The sequence below is a fragment of the Sciurus carolinensis genome, chromosome 3 (assembly GCF_902686445.1).
Source record: "Sciurus carolinensis chromosome 3, mSciCar1.2, whole genome shotgun sequence".
Lineage (NCBI taxonomy): Eukaryota > Metazoa > Chordata > Mammalia > Rodentia > Sciuridae > Sciurus > Sciurus carolinensis.
This window is the reverse complement of record NC_062215.1, coordinates 126,219,394-126,231,579: the sequence shown is the minus strand read 5'-3', so window position 1 is coordinate 126,231,579 and position 12,186 is coordinate 126,219,394. Positions and strand designations below refer to the sequence as shown.

At 38.0% G+C, this 12,186-nt stretch overlaps 1 protein-coding gene across 2 annotated transcripts in view; it reads right to left on the bottom strand.

The window, feature by feature from the left end:
* Agps (alkylglycerone phosphate synthase) overlaps positions 1–11,499 on the bottom strand; it is a 123,407-nt gene extending 111,908 nt beyond the window's left edge. Inside the window, exon 1 of one of the 2 annotated variants that reach the window (XM_047545094.1) lies at positions 11,223–11,499. In XM_047545094.1, coding sequence (XP_047401050.1) covers positions 11,223–11,464 — 242 coding nt within the window. In that variant the 5' untranslated portion in view covers positions 11,465–11,499. The remainder of the gene's footprint in view (positions 1–11,222) is intronic. The other variant, XM_047545096.1, reaches the window with a different exon arrangement.
* Between the last annotated feature and the right edge of the window lie 687 nt (positions 11,500–12,186).

The window sequence follows — 12,186 nt, the reverse complement described above, 5'->3', positions numbered from 1 at the left end:
AATATTTTCCATGTTCCATGGTGCTATTAAAAGCAAAAATCTAACAGTATTTGCTTTACAACTTCACTGACTGTCCAGTGCAGATGAAATTCCAACTCTTTAACATAGCATCTACATTTTCACCTTCCCTAACAGCTATTTCTATCCATGTTAAAAGTTATCACAATTCCTTGTACACATGCCCTTTTATGTCTGCCTGTCTTTGTACTTGTTATATATTCCCTGTCTGAAATGCCCTTCTCTCCCTAAAGAACTCCAATTTAACCATGAAGAACCAGTCCAAAAATCACTTCTAGAAAGCTTTTTCTATTCCTCTATTCCTTTTTCTATTCCAAATACACTGATAACAGCATTTACTATATCATATCTTCTATATATCTATGGATCTTCCCTGGACTGCCAATCATTTTTGCAATATCAGAACATATCACAGCACCAGCGGGCAGCAAGAGTACCACATGTTCCCTGAAAAAAGACTGATCTGGTAATAGAATGGAAAACTATTTAAAAGAGAAAAATAAAGAAAGGGAGACCAGGCTAGATGTGAAAGAGTTAAGATTTCATCTACAATGGTGACAGTGGAGAAAATTAAAAAGTTGCTTGGAATCAAAGCTAATAGAATCTATCCAATCTGTCAATGGAATGAACAAGGAATGGGGAATGGAGCTCAGCAAGATGTTATGATGAATGTGTTGAGCCAGAATGTCTAAATAATGGTGGAAACAAAAAGAAATAGTGGAATACTGAGATGAAGGCTAAAATAAGATCTTAAACATGTACACTGAGCTGAAGATACTAACAAGACACTCAAAAATGCCCGATAATTAAAAATATTAAAATGAGAGCTGAAGGGGTAATATTAACTTAAAAGTTCCCCCAATAGTAGTGAAAGCCAATACAATCCAAGTAGATGAGATTAATAAGGAAAAAAATGTAAAAAAATTAATCTTAGGAATTTGTAAACTTAGGAAGCAGAAGGAAGTCAACAAGAATTTGGCCAGACAGATAAGAAGGGTAGAGGAAAAAGCCAGGATAATGCAATAATATGGGAGCTAAGGAAAAAGATAAGAATAATATCTACCAGGTATTTAGAACTGGTCAAGAGGAAGACTAAGGTTTTATAAATAGGTTATTGATGACTTTTAAGATTATATTTTATAATATAATTTCAAAGGGTAGAATTTAAACTTTTAATCCTTTGGAAGATGTTAGTATTAGTTCAAGTTAGATTAAAGAAGAGGAAATAACAATGATAAGAATAACTATAAAATATTTTACATAGTATATTATATATTTATATATACAATATATTATATAATGTAATATAATATTATTTAAAACAAGCAAAAAATTTCAAAAAGTTATTTGAGCGTGCCTTTTAAGCAGCAGAGAAAGTCAACAGAGTAGAAGACTGAGGGCTCAGAAAAATAAATAGAGTAACTCGAGATTCTAGAAAAGGAATCATCAAAACCAATGAGCAAGATAATCTGGTTCTAACATCTTTCAATAAATGATAGCCAGAATTTACTCAGCTCATTCAGTGGCCCGAGCAGCTGTGTCCTATGATCACCACCTCTATCCTCCAGGCAATAGCTGATTAGAGCAAGGTAGACACATGACCCAGGTATTAGAAACAAGGAGGTTCAATTATTCTCTGGTATTGGCTGAATACCCCAGAAGAGTAATTGCACATGCTGCTCCTCTGCCCAGAACATTTGTTTGCCTACATATCATATGGCTAAACTCTCTTCAAATATTTGCTCTAATGTCATGTTCTCAGTGACATCCTATTTAAAATTTGAACTCTACCTCCTAGTCTCTTGAACTTTTCTTTTTTTCTACAGCACTCATCACTATTTAACACACTTTATAATTTATTTATTAGAATGTAAGTTTTAGTAGGACACAAGTGAATATTTGTTTAAGGTACAAAATGGATGTGAAGTACTTTAAAGGAAAAAGGAACAGGGCTCTGTGATGTGAGAACAGTATCAAGGATAAAGCTCTAGATTTGAGATAAAAGATCTAGATTCAAGTATGAGCCGTATCACTCACTAGACTATTTGCTGGCAAATACCTATGAACTTCACCTCCTGATTTGTGAAATGGGTGGTTGTGAGGATCGAGTAACAAAAACATGTTTAAGAGAAGCAGGATGATCATAGAATTCAAAAAAAGTTTAATTTTAAAATAAAAAAATGAAAAGATTTTTGGATTGAAGGATGTGACTGGGACTAAGAGAAGTAAGTAAACCCAGAACAAAAAACTTCATTTGGAAAAAACATAATGATTTAGGTTTCAATCTCTAGCTATACTGCCCAATGTAGTATATCACTAGTCATGTGTGCCTATTAAAATTAAACAAAATTGAAAATTCAGCTCCTCAATCACATTAGCTAAATTTCACATGCTTAATGGACAAATGTAGTTAGTAGTTATCATACTGAACAATGCAAATTACAGAATATTTCTATGATCACAGAAAGCTCTACTGGATTGTGCTGATTTATAAAATTTAGGTTGACAGCAAAAAGATTTGGTCAATAGAATGTGTGACTAAAGTCATGAGAGAAGTCAAAGGGGTATTGTTATGTCTCTGAAGCTGTTTTCAGAAAAGTTCAAGCACCTTTAGGAGATGTGTAACATCCAACAAAGTAATCAATCTGAGTGCAAGTTGTGAACATCTGTCGATATGATGAATTAGGTATCATATTACTTGACTACAAGGTCTTGGAATACAAGAACATTCACCCACTTGATGGTATGAAGTTTCTAACACAGCAACTATAAATAGAATTTGGAAGGTAGCTAACATGAATCCAATCAACATCCTGGCTAAAACCTCTGATTAGTATCTTCAAACATACTGTCTACCAAATATTACGTGCAATCACACAACAGTTTTCTTAGCAAGTGACAAAATGGTATCTACAACTCCAAATCTCACCTAGAAAGCAAAACTCTCATCAAAGGTAACTATAGTAATTGGAATGATAACACTCTTACTCAATAAGAATAGTTCAACGACTAAAAGATCCAGAATTCACTATACAAATGCTTAAAAGAATCAAGGGTAAATGATAATGTTCTTATTTTAAGAGAACTGTGCAAAAACTATCTTTTACATATTTATAAAACTTAAAGAGAGGGACTGGGGATATAGCTCAGTTGGTAGAGTGCTTGCCTCATATGCACAGGCCCTCAGTCAATTCCCAGCACCACAAAAAAGAAAAAAAAAATTTAAAGAGATCTGGCCAGTGAGAATGACTGACTTATGACTCAAAATTAAAATGTAAAATCAAGTAATAGATTTATACTTGCGCTTTTAAGTCGATCCTCTAAGGTCATAATATTTGAATACTATAAGGAATTTAAGGTTATCATGTTTAAAAATTCAATTTAATATATGTATAAGAATGATTTAGTATCTGGGGGCACTTTATTTTATTTTTGGTAATTATATTTATTAGTAATAAGTGCACATCTCTGAACAGCAATCTTTTCCCTCTGATCCCTGCCAAAATGTCCACCAATTTGATATTCAGGGCTCCCTATACCGTAAACCCAGCAGTTTCTAAAATTTTCCCTGCTATACCCTTTCACATAACACAGCCTTCACCAATGCAACCATTGCTCCATTTCTACTAGTACATCTTTGAGTCTCCTGCTCCAGGCTTTTACTAAAAGTCCTTTTGTCTCCTCTACCTACAGTGCCCAACCCTAAAAGTAAAAGTCAAGATCCATCTTTTCCATAAAACCTCTTAGAAATATTTTTCCTCCTTCTTTTATTTTATTAGTATCATTATTTATTCTTTTAATTGCAGCTAGTGTATGTGATGGGTTTTTCCCCACAGCAGCACGGGAGAATTTATTAATTACCTCAGATAGCTGATATACTTAAGAAAACTGAATATACTAAATACTATTTTAATTGTTAGCCTCTTCCTTTCCTAGTTTTTCATATTAAAATAAATAACTATTCAAATCAATAACAATGAATAAAATATTATATATCTATTTAGTGAAATATTATCAGCAATCAGAATGAAAATGAACTATAAATAATAACATGGACAAATATCACAAAAATAATTCTAAGGGAAAGACACCAAACCCAAAAGAGTAGACACTATATGATTCTATTACATGATTATATTTATATGTCATTCGAAAAGGCAAACTTAAACTATGGTGCTAGAAGTCAAAGTAGTGTTTATCAGTGTAGGAGGAGCATGAAGTGGGTTTCTAGGGTACCATCCATGCTGTTTCTTAATCTAAATATTGATAAAGCGGATGTGTTCACACTGCAAAAACTGATTAAGCTGTAAACTTGAGATATGCACAATTACTTCTGAAATAAATTATATAACTTCAATAATTTAAAAAAATAAGTATGTATATGTGTATGAGTGCATGTGTACATACATATATATGTATGTATGTGTGTGTGTGTGTGTGTGTGTGTGTGTGTATAAAAAAACACTTATAATTATTCAAATAAGGTTTTAAACCATATACCACCCCAAATTAGCTCAGGACCATCAGACTATATGCATCACACTACACTTTGGGAAAACTAAGATATCAAAAAAAGGGGAAGGGAAAGGCATAATCCAGGAATGGCAATAATTCTGACGTGCAGTTACAATACATAGTAGTTATCAAGGAAATAGGAAATAGGCCTAAAAAGTCTGATTATAACAGGGTCTCTTGGAGAACCTTACCTGATCTACCAAAAAAATTATGTAATGTATTCAGTAGACAATGGTGATAACACCCACTAATAAGACATCCAGAATACCATTCAGCTACCATCAAGCTTCAGTCATTTTTCCTAATTTCTCCAAAAACATTCCAGCAATACTTCCATTCTCAGGCTCCAGTTTCCAATGCAGAAGACTTCAGCAGAGTAATGCTCCTGGCCCCTGCCCAGTCCTCAGATACTCACAGTTTTTCATGGGAGTAGTGATTTGGCTGGTCAAAAGACACCAAGCACTTGGGGTTAACCCTTTCTTTCTTAGGTATGTCTCCCTTCCAGAGAGGCTAACCTCTAGAGTCTCTGAGACAGTATTAGTCTTGCTAGCTCTGCCTCTAAAGAGGCGGTCTTCTGTGGTCCACCATTGCCTGTGACAGACTAATTCAGGGTAAATATTAGGTATTTAGATCTAAGCGATGTTCTCCAACCAGCTTTGTCAATAACAAAGCTGACATTTTTACCTCCACTGTCCATATCATGTGAACTACCTCTCAAATAATTCTGAACTCAGATGCTGGAACAGAGATAGGATGTAATATTACCCCTAAAACCTAACGAAGAGTGTGCTAATGGAGGGAGAACAATTACTACTTTGTGACAACAGGGAAGACTCTACTCAGGATCCTTTGGTTTAATTTAGGGTTGAAATTACCATACTAACTGATAAACAGCAGAAGTTACCTACTCAATAATAAAAAAATAAAATCAAAAGGAATAACACTTGCTTAGCACTTGTTTTTAGAAGGTTCCATAAAATGTCTCATCTGACTGCAATGGCATTCCATGTCTTTGTAGACTAAAAACAGATCACTTAATTCATTTCCAGGTATTTTTATTAAGTGTCAATGAGGTAGATGGTTCTATAGTAACTTCTTGATATAAAGACATCTATTTGGAGAAGGTTTGGTTTATCTCAAAATGCAATTCAGAGAAGTATGAGACCAAATAACCATAGAGAGTAAGTCTTCAAGGTTTCTTACTCATTCACAGTCCGAAGACTAAAGTAGTCCTAAAGCTGAACAGTAAATCCTCCATGACCTCCTCTCCTCTTTCCTCCTCTCATCTTGCCTCTTCCACATTCTTTTCAACCTTTTTCTCAACACTGTCTTCTTCCACAAACCAAACATCAAAATTCACTTGTAAAAAGAGACTCATCTATCTTTTTAAACCATATATTTTTTAATTATGAATTTCATTTTGACAGGATAATACTTTATATAACATACTATTTGATTATGATTCATTTGATCATAGAATGTTTAAAACTTACCATGACAAGGAGACCAACTTGATGAATAGTTTTTTCCCTGAGGAACAATGTCAATATGGTATAGAGCATACACAAAGAAACAGGCTTAGGAGTAAGACCCAAGGTGAAATGCCATCTCTCTTATTTCACAATTGCATGACCTTAGACAAATTAACTCCTCTGAGCCTCCACTTCCTCACCTGTAATCTACACATAGTATCACCTACTTTTTGGAGCTGACGTGAGAATTAAATGAACTAATGTACATAAGCTTTAGAATGGTGCCTGGCATATTAAGATTTACCCAAATTAAAATTCTACTCCATCACTAGAATTTCTAGGTAAGAACTCATGGTGCCCTATTTAATTCAATGTAACTACTAATGTAAGGCAAAGGATGTTAAGTCATAAGTCAAGGCATTTATGCAAATAACCTTTGCTGCAGAAATGCACCACTTCTTACAGGCTTCAGGATGCCATTGTGGAAACCATTCACAAAGATTAACTGAGCTTTTTTCTTTCTGGAAAACATCTAGCTAAGCTGTGGTAGTTGTTAAATAATGTATTATTTTTAAAAGAACGGTATCTATAAATGTCAATATAAGCAAATAAATTAGCAGCATTCTTAATCAAATTATTCTTTTGATATTAACCAGAAGAATTTATAACCTCTGTAAAAACTGCCATTAGAGCAGCTCTGACTAATGCAAACCACAATGAGGTGAGCCAAAGTTAAAACTGGGAAAGCTGCTAACAACATGGAGGGAAGGAAGTCAACAAGAGATTTTTTTTTTTTTTACTTTTCTTTTCTGTAACATTACAATTACTTTAAAAAAAAAAACTGAAAAAATCCACAAACAAGACATAAAAATGTCACATATGTAACTGACATTTACTATAATTTTTAGAATCTAAAATTGCATTCAGCAACAAAAACAAACAACTGTACATGGAGTAACAAGCACTTTAAAAAAGAGGGTCCAAAATTAAACTGTCATCCTCAAAACTCTGCTCAGCAACTTCAAATAATGAGAATCTATGTTCTAAGTGAAATAATTAGAACCAACTCAGGAGATATGACAAGTCAACAAGTTTTGGCTAATCAACCCTCTTAAATGCCCATATTCCTCAGGGCATTTATATTTTTCTATTTTTATTCAGCCAAATTCCCATGACATTCATTTAGTCACTTTATAAGTATCACCTAATGCACTAATTTCCAAAACTCGCAAACCCATCCTTTCTTCCCTATTCTCACTGACGTAATCTTGTTTTAATCCTTCACTATTTCTCACCTATTGGGCTCCAAACACCTCCCCTAACTTATCTCTCTCTGTCCATCTTGTCCCATCTTTACTCTTCACCAACCCATTCTCTTTTTTTTTTCCTAGTACTGACCACTGAGCTATATCCCCAGTCCTTTTTATTGTTTATTTTGAGACAGAGTCTCACTAAGTTGCTTGAGGCTGGCTTCAAACTGTGATCCTCCTGCCTCTGCCTCCCCCATCCCTGGGATTACAGGCATGCACCACCATGCCCATCTCCAACCCATTATTAACACTGCAGTTGCAGTGACTGCTCTCAAACTCAAACCCAGTCTGATCTTGCCTATGACCAGCTTCATTCCTTCAAGCATTTGCCATCACCTAGCCCTTTCACTCTTTCATTTTTCCTTCATTATTTTCATTACCCTATGACAAACTATTTTACTTATCTGTTCACTGTCTACAGTGGCTTTAATTAAACTACTGGAACATGTTATCTCCCTTCCTGGACTGAATTCTTTAAGGCAGAAAACTATTTACTCATCTCTTTAACTCTTATGGTAGTACCTATCATAAATCAACTACTGTGTAAATGTTCACTAAATCATGTAAGCACAATTAATGTATATATAACTATTCTGTAAGAGGAATGAAAGCACAAAGTTACAAGAAGTCACTACTCCAAGTTCATGTGAATTTAAGTCTAAACAGCCATGACATAAAACAATTACAATGAATAACATCACACAGAGTAATTAAAGGAGTAAAATAAACCACAAAATGATCCCAAAATAATTTATATATGATTACAATCACACTTTATTGGATATACACTCTGGCTCCTTCTTGCTCCATTATTTGCCTTCCCTTGAAGCTCAGTTCTGGTACTGACAACTCAAGGCCCAACTAAGCAATAAAAATCATAACACAGTACTGGGTTTCCTATGAATAATCTATCAAATAGATTGTTCTCTGAGGGAGTTTTTGATGTTTCACCTAATAAAGGTTTTTCTTCTAATACAAGTTAGTACTCTATTTTGTCTTTAACCAAAATACCAGTATTTTTATTAAATTTCAAAGTATTTGCACAGGATTAGATTTTATCACTATATCACCTAACCCTGAACCAAAGACCAGAGCTTCCCACCGGCTGTGAGCTATGCCATAAATGGGATAGAGCTGCGCCTAGACTATTAAGGCATTCAGTCCTCGGAGCACTCATACAGGGATTCAGTCACCTTTAACCATGGTGACTGATCCATTACCACAGTACAAACGTAACTGTTTTTTCTCTGAATGCTGTAAATCAAGGCCACTAAGTCCAACCAGAAAGAAAACCTGCCCTCCCTGCTTAACTCTTTTTGCTGTACTGGGGATTGAACCCAGGGCTTTGTGAATAATATGAAAGCACTCTACCACTGAGTTACATTCACAGACCCCTGTTTAGTTCTAATACTGTGAACCTACAAGTACACATATGATTGTACACAGATGCATACAAGTAAGTAGACATAAATATACGTGAAGCCATTTACAAAATGGAAAGTCTTAAACACAATCACAACTAATATAACATCAGTGTAACCAAAGGATGAGATGTGATCCTTGATTTCTCCCTCTCCACCATTTGGTGATCAAGTTCTAGAAAATGTTCCTTCTAATGTTTTTTTTCAAATAGGTTTCCTGCTCCCAATAGTATGCCTTCGTTCAGAATTCCAACATTCTTTGGAATAAGAGACACCTATTGGTTTGTCTTTGGACACAATAAAAACTGCAGCTACTATTTGTTGAGGGTTATGTAACAAGCATTGCACTGAGCACTTGATCTTTTAACTATATTTTTTCATTCTCACAGCAACACTGCACAGCAGAAATTATTATACCCATTTTTAAAACTGAGGACACTGAAGCTCTGAGAGAGGAACACTTGCCCAAAGTCATACAGGTGAAATTGCAGTGGAAATTCAAAACCAGATCTATGTCCCCAGTCACTAGGTTGCTAAACTGCTCAACACTCATTCACTTGGTCCTAGTGTAATGTTTCCAAAGGTTAAGTCTGATCATGCTTTGCCCTACATATAATTCTGTAAGGTTTCATCTCTCAAGCTTTTATCTCTTGTGATTCTCATCCCTCCTGCCACACTTCCAGTAGTTCCTAATTCTCTCTCTCTCTCTACCTGTGAAAATAGTCTACCAAGAACACTTCTTCTTCTCTTCAGTAAGTGTGTTAGTCAACTTTCCATCACTATGACAAAATACCAGAGAAAATTAACTTAGAGGAGGAAAGATTTATTTTGGTTCATGATTTCAGAACATGGTAAGCTGACTCCACTGCTTTTAGGTCTATGGCAAGGCAGAAATATCCCAGTAGAAGGACCTATTGGAGGAAAGCTGTTCACCTCATGGCAGCCAGGAAGAAGAGAGCAAGAACAAGGAAGGGGCTAGGACAAGATATATACCCTTCTGAAACAAGATACACCCTTCCAGGACAAGCCCCCAGTGAACCACCTCCTCCAATCAGGGCCCATCTCCCAGTTTCCACCATCTCCCAGTAGTCCATTCAATTACAAACTCATCAGTGTATTAATCCATGGGTGAGATCGGACCTCTCAAGATCTGATCACTTCCCCTAAGCCCACCTCTGAACACTGCTGCACTGGGGACCAAGTCTTCAACACATGAGCTTCTGGGGGAGACCAAACCATAACAGCAGGCTACTTCCAATACCAACATCAAGATTACTCAGACAACCCTTATTCGGGAAAGACTTTACCCTAACAAAAACAGCCAAAATTGAATTAAGAGGTCATCTGCTACAGTTATCAACTAAATTTCTTATCACACTGCATTATAACTTTACCTACTAAGTTACTGGTTCCTTAAAAGTAAATACTGCATCTTAAAAATCTGTGTTGCTAGTATGATTTGTATGTAGTAAAGGACTTATGCAGGTTGAATTAATGAAGTATTCATCAGAAGCGATTTAGTTTTAAAACTTGGCTCTGAAGTCAATTTGTTGGGCTTCTGAATTCTAACTTGCCACATAGTATACCTGATAAGCCTGCAGCAGACCTCTTAATGTGTTTTTAAATTTCTTCTTCTGTAAAATGGGAGAAAACTGCACCCACTTCATAGCTTGAGGAGTGCAAGAAATAATGGATTTAGCACAAACTCTGGCTCTTTGAAAACACACATTAGCAACATCTTTTTAATTCTCAAAGTTTATCCCTGTTGACATAGCTGCATATCAGAAAACAGCTTCTTCAAGGAGCTTTCATGGAGATTAGATTTCCCCCCAAAATCAGAAGTTGAGATCCCTTACAAACATTCTCATCCACAGATTCTTGTCTTTTATATTCTGGTTATACAGAGTTCAGTAACTAAACCACCACACTCTACTATCTACTGTTTGCAGTTTATAGCTTCTTACCATTCATGGGTTTCCTCCTTCAAAGTCAAAAGTCATGCCCCTAAAGGAAGCGGAAGCCTAGCCTACAGAAACCAGTGAACATCTTTGTCTAGAAGGTGTCCCTTTCCCACCCTACGCTTGTACCCAGGATCATCTAGTACAAACTTGAGTCTCCTGGGAGGAGCAGAATGGAACCCCTGCTGCCCATTCCAAGACCTTAGCCCCCAAAGTATTTAAAACAGTAAATTAATTCCTGGCATCAAAGACCCAAGAAAAAAGGTCTCTTTAGGCCTTTCCCCAATAAAAGGTCCTCAGTTCTATTACCCTTATATAGTAACCAAAATATTCCCACCCCATCCCGCCCCCTTTCTGAGATTCCGAGGTCAGGTTCACAGTCTCTTGAAAGATGAATCCGTACTCTCAGGGGCCGGGATGCTTTCCGCCCACCCGTGTCGGCTCCTTTCCTACCTTCCCTGTACCCTCGCGCCGCACAGGCCCTGACTGGCCCCTCGCCGCCGGCTACTTCCACGAACCGCTACTCACCGCTTCTTGGGGATGGTGCCCGACTCCTGCGTGGCGGGAGTGGCAGTGGGCGCCGCCGTGGCCGCCGACGCGGCTCTCCGCGCTTTGCACTCATTGGTACTCAGAGCCTCCTGGGGCCGGCCCAGCAGATGGGCCGAGAGAACCCGCAGCCTGCGCCCGGCGCGGTCCAGGTCCGGGTCCCGAGCCGCTGTAGAGCCGGGGCTCGCGCCCGTCCCGCCCGCCGCAGCCGCCGCCTCCGCCATGGCTTCCGCCTTGTGCCGCCGCCCGGGACCGCTGGGCGTGGGTGAAAGGTCACTCAGAGCGGCGCCCGGCGCGACCATTCGCTGCAGCGCATCCCGGCAGCCACTGCGGCTCCTGGGCGGCGGGTGCCATGCGCCTGGAGCTCCACATTTTCTGCCCCCGCCCACTGCGCCTGCCGGCCCTCCCCTATCACGCCTCTGCTACGCGCACCTGCCAAGCAGGTGAGTTTGAGCTAACCTGATTGGCCCTGCCTGTATTTGGCGGGTCCAGGAGCCTGGTCGCAAGCGCCCCCGCTGTCACAGAGCCACGAAGGTATCCTGGGGAGTGGCCTGGGCTTCCGAGGCGCTCTCGGGGGCAGACTCCTTGGAGCAGGAAAAGTGGGCGGTGCGGTTGGACTTGACCGCGGTACCCGCGCCGTCTTTTCTTTCAAGAGACCTAGGGTTCTACCTTCGCTTTGCCCCCTGCGGGGTACCTCAGAACTGATCCTCCTTGTTTCTATCCGTTACATGAGATAGTTCTATCATTTTCATTTCTCATCGCCTCATTTGTGCCTGCCACTGTGCTTAATGCTAGATCTCAAGTGAGTAATCTCCGTTTCACAGATTAAAAAAGAAAAAAAAATGGAAGCTGGGACATTTCTAACTTATCCAAGAGTATACAGCTGGTAAATGCTAAAACTGAGTTGCAACTTGTTTTCTTTCCAATCATTAATGGATTCTGTGCC